This window comes from Blastomyces dermatitidis, assembly GCF_000003525.1.
Source record: "Blastomyces dermatitidis ER-3 genomic scaffold supercont1.1, whole genome shotgun sequence".
Lineage (NCBI taxonomy): Eukaryota > Fungi > Ascomycota > Eurotiomycetes > Onygenales > Ajellomycetaceae > Blastomyces > Blastomyces dermatitidis.
This window is the reverse complement of record NW_025544774.1, coordinates 2,719,924-2,740,852: the sequence shown is the minus strand read 5'-3', so window position 1 is coordinate 2,740,852 and position 20,929 is coordinate 2,719,924. Positions and strand designations below refer to the sequence as shown.

Genomic DNA, 20,929 nt, shown 5'->3' with positions numbered 1-20,929 from the left:
ATCTCACAGCTGCAGCTGATAATATCTTATGAAATGAGTTAGTTATAATTAACTGATCTGAACTCTGAGTTCTGTATTATCTGAAACAGCAGCTCTTGACTGATAAGAACTGCTTCTGAAAGAGAGAACTTAATGTGACAGACTGTATCTGATCAATTATATAGACTATTTCATTACACTTCACAGATTTCAATCACTTTATTCTTAAATGCATACACTCTGATTCTCAGTCACTCTCAATTGCTGATTCTCAGCTGTGTACACTCTAATTCTCAGTCATTCTTAATCACTGATTCTTGATTATTATAAACCTGTATAGATTCTTTCACTCTGAAGCCTCACTGCATATATTACTATATACATGTATAAATATCTACTTCAATCACTGATTCTCACACTTTCTCTTTCTTTTTCTTCTCTAATGTTTTTCTCTTTGTTATATAAAATCTATAATATTATACTGATCTATTCAGTGTAGACTTTTTACATCTTTTAAAGTTAAAATACTTACTAAGTTCTGAGTGATGAAGAGTTGTATTACTCTTTAACTTATTAAGACAGACTGTCTTATTCTCTTTCTCTAGTTAATAGTAAAATTGCTGCATTTCTTTTTTAATATCAGTATATATCTGCAGATTGATTAAGTTGTGGTTTTATTCAAATTACATACTTAACATATCAGAGTTAAAAGTGATAATAGTTATATACAATTAATGTAGAGCACTGATTATCAATCTCTAGATAGCTTTCAGATGAGAATGAATATATCAGCAGTCTCAGAAAAGATTCAGAAATCAGAGAGATCTGTTACTTTCTTCTCTATGAGAGATAATAAGACAGCTGAAATCTCTGTGATAAGAGTAACTATAAAGAGATAACTGAGTCTTCTATGAAATCACTGACACTTGATAATCTGTTTCTCTCGCTCTCACACACTCTTTTCTCAGACTCAATTCTCACTCTTCTTCTCACTCTCTTAATTCATCTCTGACTATCTTCTCTCTCAGATTCTCAATTATCTACTCAGATAACACTTACATTTCATGTAAATAACTTCAAACTGTGAATACTGCAGCATCTCAAGTCATTCTCACTGTATAAATATCTCAATTCTTATATCTCAGAAGTTAGAAAACTCTCTCTCTCAGTCTTACATTATAATGTCTTCTTTAACACTCTGCTGCTTCTTAAGTATAATCTTTCTTTAAAGCTATCAGCTGAAGTTTGTATATCTATTAGCAGTAATACTCAGTTATATACACTGTTGAACTTTCTCTCTTAATCAAGAGAGATATTTATACTATCACTCAGTTCAGAGAATTTTCAGTATAATGTATTATCTCTCTGTAATCTGATATATCATACTCTGAATTTATATCTCATTTCTGTCTATAATGTCTAAGATAATATCTCTGATACACTGACTAAACTATCTTCTCTTGAGAGAGATATTACAGAGACTGATTTATTATTACTAAGTATAATCAGCTCAGATAATAGCTTAGAAGCTTTTTTCAGACTCTCAGATCTTCAGAATAACATTCTTATTAATTCAGTGATTCTTGCTAATAATACACTCTGAGATATTAGTAATCTTTATCAGTCTGTTCAGTAAGATGATGATCTTACAAACTTAAAGATTATTTATTTATATTCTGAATCTCTTCTATCTATCTATGTTCTGTGATGTCTTCAATCATCATCAAGAATTCTGAGAGAGGCCTGACAGCTGGAATAGAAATTCTCAAACAGATGATAACACTCATGTTCTGGATCATTGGCAGATTCACCCCGCCTGTTGTGGCACTGATGTTGTGCCTTGCTCCTACAGCATGAGCGACGACTTCCTCAGTGATGAACAGTTCAGGAGATGCAAGTGAGGGCCACAGCAACCAGAAGAACCAGCCACAAAGCGGCTTCGCGTTGTCTCTGTATTGGCTATGAAAGGTTTCTTCACAGCCCTTCACTCCCATGTCCTGTTACTACAGCTCAACAAGTGTCTGCAGTTCCTTTCTTGGCTGTTTGAAGGTGCTTTGGTGAGTTGCATGCCCCACTCAGCGCCGGCAATATGGGGAGACGAGAGTGTGCGGCCAGCCGGTCGCTCGGCTCCTCACAAGCATGAGCGCGGCGAGGGGAGAAAGGGCCACAGAGACAAGCTGTGGCAATGGCTCCCGGCGGATGACGCACGGCTTTTGAGCATGATGGAGGAGCGCCAACCCTGGCCGGAGATAGAGAGGTGTTTTCCAGAAAGGATGGAATCAGCGCTGCGCCAGCGGGTGTCTACACTTCGGAGAAGGGAATGCGTACAGTCGAATCCGCCGGTGCCACAGTAGCATCTGCAGCCCCCGAGTGGTGAGACATAATGCTACTCCATGTCCATGTACATAAAAGTGATATCATGAATAAGATGGCCTAAAGGTGGCCTCTCCTGGCTGTTCATTAACGGCCCTTGGTGGGCAGGTGAGGGTAGGGTGGCCTTGAATAAAACCAGAGAAGCCGAGCCCTCCTGTCCATCGCACTGCCATGCGATCCCCTCTTCTACTGCGACAGCTGTGGAAGGGACGCCATTGCTGCATGAGTTCTATTTTCAGACTTCGCCCTCGGATATTGTTGGCTGCTGCGCCGTGCTTGAATGCCTGGGGAGAGCAACCTTGGAACCCGAGACGGGCACCCCGTGACTTGCCCCCATTTCTTGGTATATATAGAGGGCTCCCTTCCCCTCCAGATCCATCATTCTTCTCACCCCTAACAGTCCTGGTTAACAGCCGGAGCGACATCCCGCATCAACACCCCTTTCCGCCATCCTGATACGCAAGCTGTATGTCAACGGAGAGGTAAAATCCCGTGACCTCTCCTTCGGCCGTTGGGCTCCTTCGGCCGTTGGGTATATATATGGCCTTCTCCCCCCTCTCTGACTCCATATTTCTTTCAATTCCTTTTCCACTCTCCATCCACCGAGGGGTCCTGTTCAGCCATGGCTTCTACCGAAGCTGAACCCCGCAGCGCCATCGTCATCGATGACGATACAGATGCAGAGATGGACACACCTCGGTCCCCGCCGCGAGAGCTACGGAGAAAGAGACGCCTTGTGGACTATACCCTCCCGGAGTATGAGGCTCTGTTTGATGGCCCAGCGCTCCTCAATTCCTCCGCATCCACAACATCACAGTCACTGAAGAAACACAAAATACCCAACTTGAAAGTAGTTCTGATAAGATCTTTCTCTCAGTCAAGCTGGACTTGTCCTTTACTGATATTAGGATAGATAACAGCAAATCAAGAAATTCACATCATATTTGAAACAGAGTTCACAAAGATCAGGGATCTTCAAGAAGAAGTGCAGCATCTGAAGAAGTGGAATACTGAGCTAGAAATCAAGCACTGTGCAGAGCTGACCAGGAAAAATAAGCAGATCTGCAAGCTAGAGACTGAGATCAGTGAGCTGGAGCATTGATGTTAATGTTCAATATGCTATATTATCCCTTCAGAGTGGAAAACCCTCCTATGTGGGCACAGGTTCTGCCCAGGGTGCCTCTCTCCTAACCCAGAGACCTGTGGATCATGTCGTCGAGATTTCACTGGCTATATAAAGAGTGATTAGATAGCAATAGCAATGCTTTTTTGTCTGCAGCGCTAGACTCATACGATCAGAGTTTTGTAACATTGGTAGGAGAAGAGGCAGGGAAAACAACAAAAAGACATTAATTAGAGGCCCACCATATTCTCAATCTTGTTGCTCAATCTTGGAGTGAATCGGGTACATGTAATTATTGGTATGCTTAGGCTGATTTCGCAACTTTCAAAACTTGTGAGGGTCTTAGACATAGACTTGGCTGTTGTGTGGAATTGCGTTCGGGAGAGACTGATGTTGGATTTTCAACAGAGCTCAGCAAAAGTCAGTCAAAGGCATGATGTATTAAAAGACAAACCAAGAGCAATTCACACTATCAATACACTGAATCTTCATTAGCCTACTGCACCTGAGTTATTTGCGGAGCGAAGCGAAGCAAATATATGATGAAAACCCTGGTCATTAAAAGTGGAGAATTTCCTTTTTGAGGTTCTTGACATGAATACAGCCCACTGATTGGTGTAGAATTAAGTGAAGTGCAATTCCATGACATTGCACTATCATATCTGTAGCATCCGCCCTAGTGATGTTGCTGTAGTGACTGCTCCGCCTACACATGATCTCATATGTAATATATATATAGCTAGCTCTTTCTACATGAATACAACAGATTAATCATCTCACAATATCATCTACTGTTGAGGGTTTCAGAGATTGATTGACTCTTCTATCAGCAGTGCTGGTGATGACTGAGCTCTTTTATCTCAGTAGTCTACATCTACTCTGTACAGATTCTTGAATAATAGATTACATATCTTATTAACTATCTACTCTGTACAGATTCTTGAATAGATAACATATCTAATTAATAATCTACTCTGTACAGATTCTTAAATAGATAATATATCTAATCAATCATCTCTCATAGATTCTCAAGAATGAATAATGTATTAAAAGTCTGTGTTCACTGCTTATAAAATCAGTCTCTTAAGTCTTGATCAATTCATTTCTTTATAATATTCTATTACTTCTACAGCTGTCTGTCTTCAATATCATACTTAAAGAACTCAGATATTGTAATCATCTCTTATTATATCTTTTCTATCACTGATTATCTCTTTACACTGTGTAGAACTGTAAATAAACATGTATAGTAAAATCAGATTCTTCTACAGTTATAGATTTTATAATAAATAAGTCTGAACTCTCTCTGTTATTCTAGATATATTAATACTTTATATAATTAACAGTAGTCTCTTAAGCCTGTGAACAGTCTATTGAAATAGATATATTATCTAAGATTAAGTTTTATCACTATAAGAGTCATAGTTCTGATATATCTTTATTAACAGTAGTCTGTAAAAAGAAAACTATTATTCAAAGAGCTTACTATATTATCAGATATTATAGAAAACATCTCTTATTAACTTTATTCTTAACTCAATTGAGAAAACAGCTGCAGTTATTATCTTTGATAATTAATTTATCTCTTAGTTCTACAGATCTCTCTTCAGTCTTTCATCAATTATCTATATCATTATTCAACTTATTCTCAAGTCAATCTTATTTTACTTTACAGATATGCTTTTACTATAGTTACAGTTCTATCTCTTCTATTAATAAGCTGTAAAATCAATCTTGCAGAGTCTTCTGTTTTAAGCTTAGCTCTGCAATGTCTTTGTACACAGAGGCTCGTGTGCATTAAGATATTTTAAGCGTGCGCCTGGGTTTCTAGGTATAGTTTACCAACATTATCCAGGTCATCTACCAGCCTTCTAGCGAGGCTCAGTCAGAACTGAACCCCGCCTGGGAGCTGGCCAAGGATATTTAATCTCAGCAATCTCCGCTGTTTTTTCCTTTTCCACTTCTTTTCCTTCACAGTGACAGCGCCCACCTGATCGCATTCTACCCACATTATCTTTCATTGCTTACATGCGAAGTCTGCCGTCAGATCCGCCTTGCATCATTACATTTTTACTGCATTCTGATCAAAAGTCCTCTCTTCACACCAACAAGAGTTCACATTTTAAGTAGCGTTACGTTCCACTTCGCCCTTGACTAATTTGTCTCTACTAAACAGATTGAGGAAGTCGCTTTCCAGTTCCAGGTTCACCTGGTGTTCTTGATGATATGCACACACAAGCGCGGCAGCAAAGCGAGCGTAAGCGAGCGGTTGAGGCTTGTTAGCAAATGTGGTAACTATCTTTGGAAGATAGCTCGCTGCAGGATGGCGCTCTCGGATCAAATAGTTTTTCCGACTAGATTTCCGCTTAGCCCCGCTGATAACTTGGAGGCAGAAGCACGCGAAAAATCCTGTACTTTGTCTAAGACCAGTGTTGAATTTCAAGTCGATTGCATAACATTCCATGATGTAGGGGATATATATATATAATTGCCTACTCGGGTTCTAATCGTTGGAACAAGAATCTCAAAGACATTCAAGAATGATCCCTTCAAAAATGCAGGAACATGTGACTATCAGACCTTCGCCAACACACGCGACCACTACATCACTCAACATTAGCAACTCTTGATCTCCATCTTGACAACCCTCCACCGACCACAGCTGATTCAGAAGATCTTTATACTGAAAACCTCACTCCTCTCCTTAAACCAAAAACCTCGCTCCTGACAATCAAACAATGTCGGAATCCTCAGTGCCATGGACACCAAGGACCTTGAATCCCCTCTTTCCCATCCTGGATGGGATGGGCACGTGGAGCCCATTCTATCAAGATTGGGCAACAGAAATCATTCTACTCTTCATTGCCGATCATGCAGTGCATCAAATGCAAGAGGAAGACGTCCTCAATGTAATCAGACAGAATGCCACCTGGGTGGACATTTGCCAACTAGCACGGTCGGAAATTGGATATGACATTGAAGGATGTGGTCAAATATTATGCAATTGTTTGGACTGATAGGAGTGGCATTGAAGAGCCATTCCCTGGAAAGCACCTAGTTATTATAGGGTTGGATTATGTGGAAAACAATGGCCTTCCTGTTTTCAAAGATAGAAGTACTCATACCGGTACACTTCCTTCTCAAATAAATCAACCTTCGTGTAAATCGACAGCCCACCATTCATATTCAAAAAGGTCCATCTTGGGGCAACAATGGTCCATGCTACAGATAGGGCCCTCGGTCTCATCTTCTCTTAACCCCCCATCTGGCAGTAGCGTGAATGTCAGATCTTCGGTAATAACTTGCTTAAGTCTTAGATTGGCACTACCTCCGTGTTGGTGAGAAGAGTTACGCCATGAATTAGTCAAAGTAAGAATTTGTTGATAGTTTTGCTGATCATAAAGAAGCAGTTCTCGTAATGATGGTTGATGCTGTAATCCGGATAGATCCCCGTTCACTCCAAGATATATCAAGCTTGATTTTTCGTTTCTGAAGGTCCCCCAATCATAAGCTGTTGGGCTGATGAGTTCAAGGCGCTGCAAAGTAGCACAGCCGCATATTGAGCGCCAGAGGGTCGGGCTAAGTGGGAATTTGCTATGCAAATGAAGGCTTTTCATATGTGTACAAGACGATAAAAGTTCTGAGAGCCAACTGTCCAGCTCGAAGTCGCATTGGCATACTTCCAGTTGCACTAAATTCGGGGATTTGAGACCATGGAAAAATAGATCAGCGTTCGTGCAGTCAAAGAGGCCTAATATTTCAAGGCATGGCAAGTCTGCCGGTAGGTTGTGAGAAAATGGCTCAAAAATCACAAGGCAAAGACGCAGGTCCCTCAGCGACAGCGCAATAGAGTTGGGCAGGCTAGGTGTGATCCAAGCATTCATCATTAGAAGCTGGTACAGTGAAGCTGAAGGTTCACCCTGAAACAAGAGTGGTACATCCCATCCGCCCCCAGACAACTTCAGTATTTTCAATTCTGGAATATGCTCAAATCCGATCTTAAGAGAGGAGTCGGGATTAGGAGAAAGCTCGGAATTAGAAAAGCCACCAAGCACCAATTGTCTTAACCCAGGAACATACTGGCTGTGCAAATAGAGAGTATTGTCAACAGCAAGGTTGTGGAGGTTCGGGCCGAAACGACACGGCGATTGGGAGGGAAGCCATAGATGTTCCAATTCCGGGAGAGATGTGGCATGCGACACAAGTTTATCCAGGTGGGGGAAATTGCCATACACGCTACAGAATGTCAGCATGTTGTGAATATATCCCTGCCACGAACGATTCATACCTTAGGTACTTTAGTGCTGAGAGCCTGCCCAAATTCTCAATAATTTTAAGAAGTGCGTCTACATCCACAGAATCAGGCGAATGACATTGAATAGTAAGGCTTTTGATATAGTTTGCTCCGTTTCCGGTGAGAACAACAATATATTTTTGGACACTTTCACTTTCACATTCAATGGGGATGTAGATTGTTCGATGGAAAAAGTAGAATTGCAGAGAGAGGTCATTGAATAGCTGGCACGCTTCTCGGGCAGAACTAAGAGTTTTCAGAGTACACTAGCCTAGGTGTCAGTCGAAGGAAAGAATAAATGTGGGAGTAACTTACATACTTGGGCAAAAATCTCAATCAACAGCTCATTAGGAGTTTCTAGGAAGCATCATCTTGAAGTTGGCAGTTTCAGCGGGGGTCGTGCAGACGCCCAGGTCGCTTTACCACACGTGAGCTGTCCTGCCCCAAGAGAACCTTCCTTACCCTTGTAATAAGCTTGTCCGTATCTTAATGTGCGGATGCGGGCGCCTCATTGATGGTCCATGGGCTACCAAAAATATCCTGGTTTTGGCTGCATATCTGCAAGCATAAAAGGACAGGAGCAACCCATCTTCTAGTCTTTCCTAAAGCCCTCTCCAATTAAGTCCCTCACTGTATCACTCAAAATGAATGCACAAACACAACAAGATTTTCTGCCAACTCATGGACAGTACGCTCCTCAGTATTCAGACCAGGTTGAGGTTGAAGAGCAGATATCATATAGTGGGAACTCAATGACATCTGACCCAGTGACACCGGCCCCTGAAGGCTTTCCATATGTCAAGGAGTTTGACCAGCTCATGGAGTGGTAATAACCACTATATCTATTCACCTCTAGGAAAGGTCATTGACAGATTAATAGCTATGTTCGAAAATCGACTAAAAGGCCTTTAATACCCTCAAAAGAGGCAGGACTGATCAAAGAAGTGCTTCTTAACTCTGAAGACACATCCAGAGTGTCAGCAAAATTTCGGTATGAATGTTGGAATTTCATTTTGAATTGAGTATAGTCATTCAAAATCTGAGGCTGCATATGATTTTAAGAGATTGGGTGAAAAAATCATTCACACTCAAACCGAACAATAACCAGACACAAAAAAAAGGTATGTTTTAAAAGTCTTATGAGATAACTTATACTGATTGAGGCGTCCAGTCAGAACACTTAATCTGCAGCAACGGAAAACCTATTGTAATTCAAGAGAAGTTCTTTAAAGTTCTGACAAGAGCACATCAGCAATGCCAACATAAAGGCCAGACTAAAACTGCAGCTCAAGCTAGAAAGACATATTCTCGGTACGCCCATCGCAGCTACGGGCCAAAATTCCCTTTTAAAAATATCATATAGACTGACAGCAGAACTAACAGAATCCCTGAGAAACTAGTTGCACAATTCATAGGAATATGCCCAACATGTAAATCAGCAGTATCTAGTGCCTTCAGCGCCAGCGCCCATCCCAATGAAGATTGGACAAAGATATCAGACTTGGCTGGACAACGGCGCATACAAAATCGAATTGCTCAACGAAAGTACCGTAAGCATAGTGTTCTAAATAGCATCAACATTGGTTCGGCTAACTGACAAAAATCAGGCAAAAAGCTAGAGCAACAACATGTTGAGAGTTTGAAACAAAACATCGCTTCTTCCTCAGCATCTCTAGGACAATCAAACAGGAAGCTCATCCCTGCCCCATCAAAAGTGAAGAAGTCTCAGTCTTCTTCACAGCAGCCCCTCACCATGGAAAAGAACAAGGCTACAGATGACCAGAACACATCAATGATGATGGTTCCGACTGAGTCACAAGAGGAGCAGGATGTCAGCATGTTCTCTGATCAATCAATACTGCAACTGTTTGCCTCTTCCTCACTTACTTTTGCCGATGAATCATACTCTTCAAACTACAGCTACTCACAATATTCCCAAGAATCAACATACTGCCTTGTCTGATCCCAACCACCGAACCTCCACCCTCTAACTACTACATTCAACCACTGTCTTCACAACTTGCTCAGGAACTAGTTTATATTCCTCTTTGTTGGGTTGCGCCTCAGCTTTGTCGCTGATCCTTCTTGGGGTTGGATAGAATCTACTTCGGTAGGTAGGTGTTGACTAATCCATATCAAGGTGCTTATGTGAGCTGGTACAGATACCCAGATATAGGTTAGTTGGCATAGGTCAGTTTAACCTGTGCCGGCTGACCTGTAACTACCTATTACAAACACAGAGCAGCAGCCACAGGTCCTTCACTGGTCTATGACTTTTAACCGAAGTAGCCTGTAAATACAAACCTTAGCAGGCCCCGTGGCAGGCAAACCAGTGCACCCCCCAACCCATGCCGGCTGTTACATTTGTAGATAGTTTCTAGGTTAATCTTTTTGTGTCCTTGCTTTTTTTGCTACCGGTTCCGCAGGCTTTGACCTGTTAGAAATGAAAACCGACTGTCTGTCTGTAGTTGCTTCTTTCTGAACCAAGTGAACTGTGTTTGTTCCATCTTCTCTTGCTACCTGAAAACAGTCAGAAGGTTCGATGTCTTTGTTGTACAGTACGAATCCTTTTCGCCCGTATTTGTTCACTAGCCGCTCAATCACAGAGCAACGTCCGTCCTGATCAATTTCAGAGGGCCCCACGAATAAAGTGTCCACTTCTCTCCAATCCTCCTGTTCAAAAATTTTAAAAGTGATTTTGATCTCTTCTCCTAATGCAGACTGTGATGATGCTCCAGGTTTTGATTTACCAGCATGTTCATCCTCCTCGGGGCCTTGTCCGCCCGGATCAAGTTGAGTGGCTTGTTTAGAAACGCTCGAGTAATTTCTCTTTAAAAATTAAAATATGGATCAATAGAAACCAATCAATAAAAATGATAGTCCGCATTTTTTACGTACTTCTTGCATCGATTGTGACGAGATCAGGGACATCAGTGGCCCCAGGGACGGCAAAATCGGTGGCCCCAGGGACAGCACTGGCCCCAGGGATGGTAGTGGCCCTGGCGTGTCAATCGAGATCCTATTAAAATAGGATACAGCACCTGTTTCATTGTTTGTACTGTATTACTCAATACTGTTAATACAGCTTCAAGCTGATTTGCAAAATTCGCTGCGTGATTCAGCACTCTTCCATTTATTCCGCGCCCAGTTGCCAAGCTATTATGATATTTGGTCACTGCTGTTATACGCTCCGTTGAAATTCAAATCCGTCACAAAACGCTCATAGCCTAGAAGAACTCTCTCTAGGCATACGTCCCAGCCTTGTTACCTCACACATTTCAAGCCTGCTTCTAGCTAAATCGGTTACCGCTTTCGTCTTATAGCAAGCTCCTTGGCGGGCTCAGGAGGACAGAAAATCCATTTCAGAATATCAAAGGCTACCTTTCTGTCGTAGTTGTCTTTGCCGAGGTCATATACAGCCCTCAGTGTCAAGGTGAGCATTGGGTTCGTTTCCGATGGGTCGCAGGTCGCTTGGACTATGCGTACTTTCCCATAAATGAATGTCACAACCGTGGCCTTGGCGGGTACTCTCAGCATTCGCACAATCCTATGAATATGAATAATGGGAAGGAGATGCAAAGAGTGAAGCAAGAAGAGAGAATGTACATACTGCCAAGAAACCTTCCTTGTATATGGGTTTGGCCATGTACCGGTTCTCCTCAGGAAGCCACACCATCTCATTCATCTGACGGTAAAAGATTGATGTGACTGCCAGTAGTTCACTTTTCAGAAGATAATCTCTGCTGTTTTCTTGCAGTTTTGTATTGACTGTGCTTGAGCGATCCCGAATCATGCAGCTCCAGTGATTATGATGAAGATAGAAGATCTGTTCCCCTTTGATGCGGGGGTGGGAATTGATTATGATGCCGATGCCCAGTCTGCGGAAAAGAGGGCCTTGAAACCTGGTAAAACAGCAAGAAAAGGTGAGCAAGGTGAATGAAGAGCATCAAATATATATCATCATACATACTCTTCAGCCTTAGTAAAGGGAACTTCATCTAAAACCTGGTGGGCAGCAGTCTTCATGAAGCCAGAGAAACCCCAATCACTTGGAAGGCCCAGAGTTTTCTCCGGCGCAGTAACTCTCTCACACTTGTGGATAGCTTGTAGGAGCTCTGGGGATATTGAGAAAGTCGCCTTCTCTCTGATGCTGTCCCTACAACGCACCTTGAGGTCCTCTGTCTTTTGCAACCACGAGAAGGGAAACAAGTCTGATGAGTAGGAGATGTACAGGTGAAAAAGACCCGCCATGAGCCAGCCAACCTGCTCCGGGCAATGGCAAGGCTTTCTTTCTGATTGCATAACGTGCAGTTAATGGAACCATCTGCTGCTCTGCTGGTCTGATGGCGAAATCGACCTCTGTTGATGTTGATGGGGGTTGTTGTTGTTGTTCATCACGTGACTTGTGCACCAGGCGCCCTTTACCCTAGCTTCTTCGTTTTTTAAATATTTATCTTAGTTGCCGGTTCCGTCGCCTATCTCTGCTGTCTCAAGGTGGGATCACTGTACACATGCTCACCATATCAAGCTAGCGTAACTAAGGTTAAACTTACCTCAGCACGTCCCCGCCCTCCGAAGTTTAGCGCGGACATGGCGGCTCCTCGTCGCCAGGCCGCTCAAGGCCTAGACAAAATCCCATCCAATAAGAAGGAATGGCATGAAGCGATACAAAAGTATGGCCTTCAACAGCGCACCCTCGAACAACTGTGCATGGAAGGTAGCTGCACCCTGACCAATCTTGGATCTGAGTACAGGCATCTAATGTCAGGAGTGCAGGGAGTTTCTCTGCATCAACTGTTTCAAAAGAAGCATTCCTTACCATCCGCTGTATTTGGCCTGAGAAGAAGAGGCCCAAAGATGCCTCCACGTATATTGCCAATCTAGAGTATTTCTTCAATGAAGACCATTCCGATGATGCCACGAAACTTATTCACAGAAACATCCTTGGACTCGATAAGCTGAAGACCTTGTATCTCATTATATGCAATCCAAAGGAACCCCGCAAGCGAACTCCTCCCGAATATTTTGGCACACTTGCGGATGGGCTAGGCCCGTTCTCGATGCTAGTTAATGTGTACAACCAACTTCTGGATAGATCAATTCAGGCCCCGATCAATGAACGCCCATTGGGCGGGGCTCCCAAAAGAATTAGATTCTACGACGCTACGCGGCCCTCAGCAGTTGTAGATTCTACAAGTCCAACTCGCCAGACCTTTCTCTCAGAGGAGTTCAGAATGGGGGATATTGAGATGACAGACGTCGGATATCAGCCGATAGCCCGTTGTCCTACTCATGCGCGTCCTCCTGCTGCGACTTCGGTTATAGAACCAACAGATAAGGAACCACCTCGTCGAACCCCAACTGAGACTCTCGTTGCGGATTTTATGGTCACTCTTCTTGGGGGCCTAGCAAGTCTTGTGCAGGCTCTAAACCCCAGGCCCCTCTGCATTGCAAACTCCTTTGAGACGACCTATACATTCGGCCCTGTCCGTAATACTTCTCAACAAGTCGACGTTACGTTCCGAGCCCGTATTGATGGGAGCATCCCATTCAGTCTATCTCTGGCTGGCATGCCACGTGAAGTCGCGATATTCGAAGCAAAACGTGCTGCGCGTGGGGAGAGCGGAGGTAGCATCCCTGTTTTGGCCCAATGGAGCATGTCGCCTACATATGGAAACGCCATGAAGATGACCCGACGGCGATACCAACCCCTTATCCTTGCATGCCCCTTTAACTGGTGATGGAACTTCTTACTGACAATGATTCTGTTGCAGTGGAAAACAAGGGTCAATACCTACCATACCTTCATGGTAGCTCAAGACCACTTGTATTTCCACATTAGCATTGGGAGCTACGACAATACATATCTCAAATATATTTTTGGCTCAGGTATCCAGCCAGTGCGTCCAGCGCAAGGGGAAATTCCGTTTCTTGAGATCCAGGAATTCGGGCCATTTGACGTTACTAATGAAGAAGAGCTTGGTGAATTCCTGCACATCATGCTATCCTTCATACTCTGGCAACTTGAACAAACGGAAACTGGAACTACATTCAAAAGAGCACTCAGCTAAACTTTGGCAGTAAGGGCAATGGAATTAAAATTCGGTCGGTCCACTGAACAAACATCGGCCGAGGTATAGGTTTGGGGCAGTGGACATTATCTTCTTGATGAGATTGCAGCACGAGGCAAAAAGACTTCTAGAAAGTGGCATGACGATAAAATTGCCACTTCGTTAAGATATAGAAATGTTGTCATGCCTGCCTATTCTAGATGACCCGCAAAATACTGTCAAACAAACAATCGGCCAATCCACAATTGAGTGGAAGTAACTACTTAACACCGATACTTCCTTTTATTGCTTGAGACGAGTCTGTCGTAGCCTATAGGCTGGGCACGGACGTTAAACTTGATTCTAATAATAATGATAATTGCCTGAGACACTATCCCATTTATGCCATATTATACTGTTAACTGAAGAATATATATAAAAAGTGAACTATCTTCTCTGAATCTGAGATCTGATCTTATTGTCACTCTGTATTAGTCTTGAGATACTGATAATATCTGTTCAGTATCACTGATGAGTCTATAACACAGTTCTAAGAATAAAATAAGTCACTGTCTATCTCTCTCAGTAATTATAAGTCTTATTGAGTTTTTCCTGAGTTTTGAAGCTGTATCACTTCTGTTGAAGCTGAGTGATATCAAGACTCTCTGCTAAGGCCAGGTAGTATTCAGCAGAGAGTTGACTGTCATCATTGTCTTCATCATTGCTGATAGAGCCACTTTCATACTCACTGTCTGTAAAAATGACATTCAGTGTGAAGAGAGTGTTCAGAGCAGATCTGACATCTGTCTTGCTTCTGCCCTGCTTGTCAGGTCCAGCCAAACAAGACAGAGACACCATGATTGAGGCGGCCCAAGAAGGGCCAACAGTAGAGAGAGACAGAAACAAGTAATGAAAGACTTTTAAACACTTTCATGGATAGAACTGGCTCTGCGAAGAAGAGGAGCCGTAGACAACATGACAAGAGTGATGGGGACTGAAAACAGAGAGAATAACATGATGGGAGAGAGGGAGGCCAAACCCGACAGAGTGAAGCATCAAAAACGGCTCCCCCCCCCCTTCTCCTCCCAAAAGAAGGGGAGCTGGGTGAGTGAAGGTGACTGAAAGCTCGCAAAAATGCAGGAACTTCAAAAATCGTGTGGACGGAAGCACCGCGGTCGTGGGGATAGATTCACGTGATGATCGAGGTTGGGCGGTTAGCGGGAGGCCAAAAGCAGCCATGAAAACCGCCATTTTCAGCCGCCGTCTAACCGTCACATCATTATATGGAGTATTAAATTAATTTTAAATTAATTTTGAATTGATTGTAGAATTGATGGTAAATAATTGAGTGGTTTCAAATTACAAGAAAAGATGTATTGAGCGAGGTCAGGTAGTGGCACAGGCCACATTTGCGAGGTCAGCTTACATAACGAGGTCAAGTGCAAGTGGCGCACTTAGCGAGGTCAAGTAACTCGCAGCCACTAAGCAAACTCAAAGCCACAAATCTAGTCCTGAAGTGGAATAGCGTGACGGCCTAATCAAGGAAATGGTTGTCAGAAAATGGATGTGATTGGCTTTGGCACTGGCTTCGAGGCCCAGGTCCAGGCGGCCTTAGTCAGCTAGCCCAGTTGGGACTAGGTTCTGCGGGTGAGTTCTGCCCGCTGTTCGTCTGCTTGTTCTGCTTGTCTGCTGTTCTTCTGTTCTGCTGTCTGTTGATCTCCCACTTTCTTGGTCTGTCTTTTGCGGAATCACCTCTCGATCGAGCGTGGTGTCTGCCTGGGAGAAAGAGAGAGAGAGCTTTGTATCTTCCTTCTCAAACAGCCCACTGCTTTCTAGTTTCCTACAATCAGCTCTGGAAAGCTTGGTTAGATCCTTCAATTGCTTGCTTCACACCCCGCTAATAGCTCCCTTACCTCCCCTCCCTCCGCCACCTACCTACTTACTTACTTACTACCTATCCACCCCATCCCATCCACCAAGCCTCACCGTCACCACTACCTCGTGTGTATATATCCTTTCTATGTCATCCCCTCTACTTTCTGACTGACCATCTGTCAGGAATCTTTCTCATTGACTGAATTGTGCTCAGGTTTCGTCTTCGCCATCCCTGCTTTCCCGCCGCTCCCGCTCGAGCTCCCATATCCGCCTAAAGTCTACCCCATGTAGAGCTCGTTTTTTTAATATATATATACACCCTACTCCTGGAAGTCGAGCCTCAAGAAAATCTAGTTCACGCTCCGGAGCCGATTCCATCTCTTTCTCCCTTACCTTGGAATTAAGAAGACTTGTGGAATTTTTTTTTTCCCTAACCAAAAGTAAATACTGGTTGCCAGCACGCTCAATGGACAGTTGTGGGACGCTGAGAGGTCTGCTCACTCCTTTTGCTGAGAGACCACTTTGCGTTCCATCGGATTCTCCGGTCCATGGCCCTGAGATAGTCAGCTGCGACGAAACCATCATCACCGACAGCTTATACAACCTGCCCCTATAGTCCTCGCGCTGAGTGAAGGGAAGGAAGAAAAATAAAACAAGGGAAACAGAATGATGCCATCACTACAACAACAGCAGCAACAGCAGCAACAACAAAAACAACAACACCAGAAGACTATCAACAATGCCACCATCAACCCGGCCACTGTTGCTGCGTCTTCGTCATCGCCGTTGCCTTCGTCGCTGGTTCCGTCGTCTTCCGCCTCCGCATCCTCGTCCTCCTCATCAGCATCATCATCCTCTCCCTTATCCTCCTCTATCGCTGTAGCCTCGTCCCCAGCTTCAAACGCTAAGATGCCCTATGGCATATGGAACATGGACGAACCCACGCGAAACCGCTTGTTGAAACAGTACAGAACCCAGGCTGCCTCTGCGGCCTCGACTATATTTGCAACACTCTCTGTGGTATGGCTCCTACTCTTGTGTATTATGTATGAATGAACATGAGTTCTTTTATAAATAGATCAGGGCAGATAAATTGACTTTCTTGTGTTTCCTAGACTCCGTTGGAAAACCTCAAAACTCGCATGCAAACGTGAGTAGTCCGCGCCCATACACCCTCCGCTTTGTACTTTTCTGCTGTGCCGTAGTCTAACTATCTATTATTTTACACTCTCAAGTCATGATTTTCGAGGCCTCACCGACTGCGCTCGCTATATCTGGCGTACGGAGGGCTTTAGAGGGTATACTGCAGGTTTGTTTGTCCTTGTAGTAGCCGTAGAATCGGGATAAACTAGTTGGCTTTCCCAAAGGAAAAGGCTGAATTCTTATTCTTACTCTTGAACACAGGAGCTTTACCGCCCATGGTCAGCGTCACGTTTGTCCGTGTTACAAACTTTACGGTATACCAAAAGGCCAAGTACGCCCTCTCCGATGCCATTGAGAGGATGACTGGAGAAGCACCCCTGGTGCTATACAATACCCCAGGAAGCCTCCCCACTCTCGGCACTGTGTCCTGTTTTACAATAGCTGGAATGGTTGCTGGACTTGCCGCCACCCCTCTTGCATGTACGTGCTCCCTTCCCCCTCTTCTATCCCCTTTTTTAATGTAAAAAAGTAACCCATCATTCTAACCCCCTCCCCAGGTCCCTTCGAGCTAGCTAAAAATGTCGTCCAAACCTCTGTCCTCATGGCAAACAGATCGCACGCGATAGCTGGAACGGCCACCAACCGCCACACATCCCTCCGTGGCATGCCTCGCCTCGGCACCATCGACGCCATAAAGCAAATCGTCTCCCGCCATGGCTATCGCGGCCTATACACTGGTGTACGCCTGCACGCAATTCGCGATACGATCGGAACCGGACTCTACTTTGGCATCTACGAGACCGCCAAGCAACTCATCTCCACTTACTTGGGCGATCAACAGTCACCCTTTGGCGCGCCAATGGCGGCGGGGGCGTTATCCGGGGTTATTCCTTGGATATGCGTGAGTGAACCCTATCTATGGTGTCCCATATGTTATATCACTCCCACTAGTACCTATTATTGACATATGCTATATAGACATATACACTAGACACCAAAAAGACACGGGCGCAGTGCATCCTACTAGGTAAATCTAAGGAGATCGGCGAGGCGTCGATGGCCGCGGCGCGCTCGTCTATGTATAAGGGCATGTCGGTCTCGATCGCGCGGACGGCGTTTCAAAATATGATTCTCCTGACAACGTTTGAGTATCTGAAAGTTCGGATTAACCAGCTTGAGGCGTGAGGCGGCGGTCGCTGTCGTTTGGTGATGTTTTGTGGCTTTCTCTTCTTTCTGGCTTCTGTGTGCATGCTGGTATGTCTGTTGGAATGGGCAGACGTACAACCAAATCGGCATACCAAAATCAAACAGAGAGGAAGGTAAGAGGAGGTCAGAGACGAGGCGAGGTGGATGGACATATATCAGAAACTTTTACGTTTACTTTTTACCCATTACCCCTTTCCCCATGCTTACAATATTTTCCTTTGATATTTTCTTCTCCGATTTATTTTCCTACTTTTTCTGATTCTGCCTGCGGCTACCAGGAAGTAGCTTAAGCATAGCCATATCCCTTCCCATTCTGAACCGTCACAATCTTCTTCTTCACTTCTCTTATTTCCTTTCTCCACTCAGTGAAAGAAAATCTTTGCTGAACATGATCCTGCTTGCTTCCCACATCTTCCTCTTCTCCTCCTGTCTTATTTTACCCTATTCACGGTGTCCCGGGTGTGATTTATGTTTTTATGTTTTTCTTACGGTGTGACGGGATCATGGGTATGATCACGGGTATGAATTTTCTGTCCCTTGCCCTTCTGGCCTGATATTGTTATCTTGCCTTCTTTTTTTCTTCTCCTCTTCTCCTTTACATACTTTTACTTTTTACATGTCTTTTTTGCATAACCTCACAGCTCATTTAGAAGCCTTATGATACAGCCGTTTTTTTTGTTTTTCTTTTTTACATATTTTGTATCCGACTTGTTCTGCGACCTTGGACGCTTCTCCGGGAGTGCTGTGCTGCTACTGGTGTCGGTGCAGGTTATCATTGTACTTTAACTATATATATATAATATATATGAGTATATACAGGTACAATCGCAAATGATAGTTTTGGTTATGTGTTTTATATTTAGCTGCTGAGTCAAGGTTGTTGTTACGTCATTGGCTATTGGCTCCTGCACTCATCTCGAACCATCTCCACTTCCACGTGATCATCACCCTGCTTAGCTAATAGTTAAATTACCACTCAATCCTCTTATCCTCAAATTTTCCAATTTTCCAATTTCTCCTATTTCTTTTTCTTCTCTTCTTTTTTTTCCCCATACATATTTCCAGGTCTCCGACATGCCCTTGTTCTGGTAGTTATTCTCGCAATAACCTATTTTTGCCTCTATTACCTCTACAAATTACAGAAGAGACCGAGAACAAATCTTAGGATATGCCCGTTCTAATCCCAGCTGTTGTTTGGTTGTCAAGTTATATTTGAATAATTTTGGCTGCCTGACGAGTCGATTGATGGGTTCGCTTTTTGGGCATAAATATATATAAACTCTACATTCCTAGCCTTTTTCCCTCTACTTTTATTTCCTTTTCTCTTACATGCCTGGTAGCCAATTGGGAATTGGGTCGTGGACCCTTCAAAGGTGACCGATGTGTATTTTTACTTCAGAGGCAGAACCAAATGGGCAAAAACCAAAGCCCAAAAATTTCACGAAAATCATTTCGTTTATTTGTCTCAGCGACGATTTCGTTGCCCCCTCTCCCAAATCCACAACGGAGTTTACAATAGGGAATCTCGTCAATGCAGCCCAGTTACTTGCCTCGGACAATAAAGCAACTACTCATAAAACCATTCCAGCTCGAACGGGGCATAAGACTATTAGCATCCGTCTAGCTCCCCTCACATTCCATCCCACGGCTTGCTCTATTTCGCAAAGCCTCTTTTCCTACTAGGAAATTCTTCCTCGGTGTTATGCTACTGTCGTTCGCGAGAAGCACCTGCTGGAGCCTGCGACTCGAGATCATAGATATACATAGGGAAAATGATATGAAAATTGAAGCTCCACGATGATAGTGGAGGAAGCAGAGGAATAAAAGGAAGAGATAAGGGAAAAAAGCACGGCATCATCGAAGTCTCGTCCGTCCTTTCACAATGATGTCTCGAGGTCAAAAGTCATGCCAACAGCAAAAAGAAAAAAAGAAAAAAATAGGAAGAGTAGAAAGCAAGAATTGCTCTTTTCTTCTTTTGATTTTTTCGTCTCTCTCGTGTTGCGTCTACCTTTCCTTTATTTACTTCTGTGGAGGATGACGTGTCAAATTGAGTTGGAGATACATATCAAGGCAACATTTGTCCAGCGTTTGTTATATAAGTTGTTAAAGCGTGTTAGAAACGAATTGATTTGATTTTTACTTCTTCTTGCCCTCTTTCATTCGAACTCACTGGCCCATTGGCCATACTAAAAGAGTGCTTTTTAGTACCCTTCCCTTAGGAGTCCTACCGTTAGTTATGGCATGAATTAAGTATAACCGGCTGGTACCCTTGGAAGAAGATGTTGCTGCGCCATCATGTACGTTCCTTGTTCCTCGCAGCCCCGGCATATCTCAACGCCATCAAGCATTCAAGTCGTGGTAGCCAAGGAAGTAGTTACTCAACTCCGAAACCATATCGGTCTCACCACCGCCTAGTATTTCTTCCTTCAGATTTAATTCGGATAGCAATAATAACAATGCCTTTTATTGTTGAATGTGCCGCCGTATCAACTACAAATGTGGCATAAAAATAGTGTACGCATAGTATGTCCTTCGGTTGACTTCTTTTTTCGCCTCAAGCTCTTCTGGTTAATTGTGGGCCATCTCGTATCTCGTAGATGAAGCCATGGCACAGTCGAGAAGGAGGGGAAACAAACTGAATGCTGAGTACAATATGTATTATCTCTGATAAGGGACATAGGCCATGGATTTTGTGTAGCGGTATATGTATAAATATATCTATATATGTATGCGGGGGCGGGTAATTAAATACATCATCATTTGGGCCCCAAAAAGAGCATTGCACAAAAAGAGAAAAAAAAAGGTAAATGAATTAAGTGAACGGCATATAACAGTACATGGCATGGTGGGCACGAGGAATGAATACACATATCATAAACACACGAA

At 43.5% G+C, this 20,929-nt stretch overlaps 10 protein-coding genes across 10 annotated transcripts; 6 read left to right on the top strand and 4 right to left on the bottom strand.

Annotated features, from left to right (window-relative positions):
• Positions 1-2,974: 2,974 nt before the first annotated feature.
• On the top strand, positions 2,975-3,454 carry BDCG_00375 (uncharacterized protein; the record flags this gene model as incomplete). Its single annotated transcript, XM_045415892.1, has 2 exons — positions 2,975-3,202; positions 3,266-3,454. 2 exons carry the CDS (start codon positions 2,975-2,977, stop codon positions 3,452-3,454), a joined length of 417 nt encoding a protein of 138 aa, XP_045271731.1.
• Positions 3,455-5,597: 2,143 nt separating this feature from the next.
• BDCG_00374 (uncharacterized protein) lies at positions 5,598-5,939 on the bottom strand (the record flags this gene model as incomplete). Its single annotated transcript, XM_045415891.1, has 1 exon — positions 5,598-5,939. One exon carries the CDS (start codon positions 5,937-5,939, stop codon positions 5,598-5,600), a length of 342 nt encoding a protein of 113 aa, XP_045271730.1.
• Positions 5,940-6,213: 274 nt separating this feature from the next.
• Positions 6,214-6,492, top strand: BDCG_16113 (uncharacterized protein; the record flags this gene model as incomplete). The annotated part of the gene is made up of 1 exon (XM_045425379.1): positions 6,214-6,492. The coding sequence occupies one exon, from the start codon at positions 6,214-6,216 to the stop codon at positions 6,490-6,492; it is 279 nt and encodes a 92-aa protein (XP_045279141.1).
• Positions 6,493-6,624: 132 nt separating this feature from the next.
• On the bottom strand, positions 6,625-7,728 carry BDCG_00373 (uncharacterized protein; the record flags this gene model as incomplete). Its single annotated transcript, XM_045415890.1, has 1 exon — positions 6,625-7,728. One exon carries the CDS (start codon positions 7,726-7,728, stop codon positions 6,625-6,627), a length of 1,104 nt encoding a protein of 367 aa, XP_045271729.1.
• A 685-nt stretch (positions 7,729-8,413) lies between these two features.
• BDCG_00372 (uncharacterized protein) lies at positions 8,414-9,920 on the top strand (the record flags this gene model as incomplete). Its single annotated transcript, XM_045415889.1, has 6 exons — positions 8,414-8,595; positions 8,650-8,760; positions 8,832-8,890; positions 8,945-9,080; positions 9,153-9,319; positions 9,377-9,920. 6 exons carry the CDS (start codon positions 8,414-8,416, stop codon positions 9,730-9,732), a joined length of 1,011 nt encoding a protein of 336 aa, XP_045271728.1. The 3' UTR covers positions 9,733-9,920.
• Positions 9,921-10,659: 739 nt separating this feature from the next.
• Positions 10,660-12,068, bottom strand: BDCG_00371 (uncharacterized protein; the record flags this gene model as incomplete). The annotated part of the gene is made up of 4 exons (XM_045415888.1): positions 11,740-12,068; positions 11,380-11,671; positions 11,077-11,285; positions 10,660-10,768 (listed from the first exon to the last, which is right to left on the bottom strand). The coding sequence occupies exons 1-4, from the start codon at positions 12,018-12,020 to the stop codon at positions 10,660-10,662; spliced, it is 891 nt and encodes a 296-aa protein (XP_045271727.1). The 5' UTR covers positions 12,021-12,068.
• A 99-nt stretch (positions 12,069-12,167) lies between these two features.
• BDCG_16112 (uncharacterized protein) lies at positions 12,168-13,510 on the top strand (the record flags this gene model as incomplete). Its single annotated transcript, XM_045425378.1, has 2 exons — positions 12,168-12,486; positions 12,546-13,510. The coding sequence occupies exons 1-2, from the start codon at positions 12,360-12,362 to the stop codon at positions 13,508-13,510; spliced, it is 1,092 nt and encodes a 363-aa protein (XP_045279140.1). The 5' UTR covers positions 12,168-12,359.
• An 18-nt stretch (positions 13,511-13,528) lies between these two features.
• On the top strand, positions 13,529-13,840 carry BDCG_16111 (uncharacterized protein; the record flags this gene model as incomplete). Its single annotated transcript, XM_045425377.1, has 1 exon — positions 13,529-13,840. The coding sequence occupies one exon, from the start codon at positions 13,529-13,531 to the stop codon at positions 13,838-13,840; it is 312 nt and encodes a 103-aa protein (XP_045279139.1).
• Positions 13,767-15,022, bottom strand: BDCG_16110 (uncharacterized protein). Its single transcript, XM_045425376.1, has one exon. The coding sequence runs from the start codon at positions 14,675-14,677 to the stop codon at positions 14,450-14,452; it is 228 nt and encodes a 75-aa protein (XP_045279138.1). The 5' UTR covers positions 14,678-15,022; the 3' UTR covers positions 13,767-14,449.
• Positions 15,023-15,513: 491 nt separating this feature from the next.
• BDCG_00369 (mitochondrial carrier protein) lies at positions 15,514-20,778 on the top strand. The gene is made up of 7 exons (XM_045415887.1): positions 15,514-15,820; positions 15,909-16,714; positions 16,810-16,844; positions 16,930-17,003; positions 17,099-17,317; positions 17,395-17,738; positions 17,816-20,778. Exons 2-7 carry the CDS (start codon positions 16,361-16,363, stop codon positions 18,020-18,022), a joined length of 1,233 nt encoding a protein of 410 aa, XP_045271726.1. The 5' UTR covers positions 15,514-15,820; positions 15,909-16,360; the 3' UTR covers positions 18,023-20,778.
• Positions 20,779-20,929: the final 151 nt, after the last annotated feature.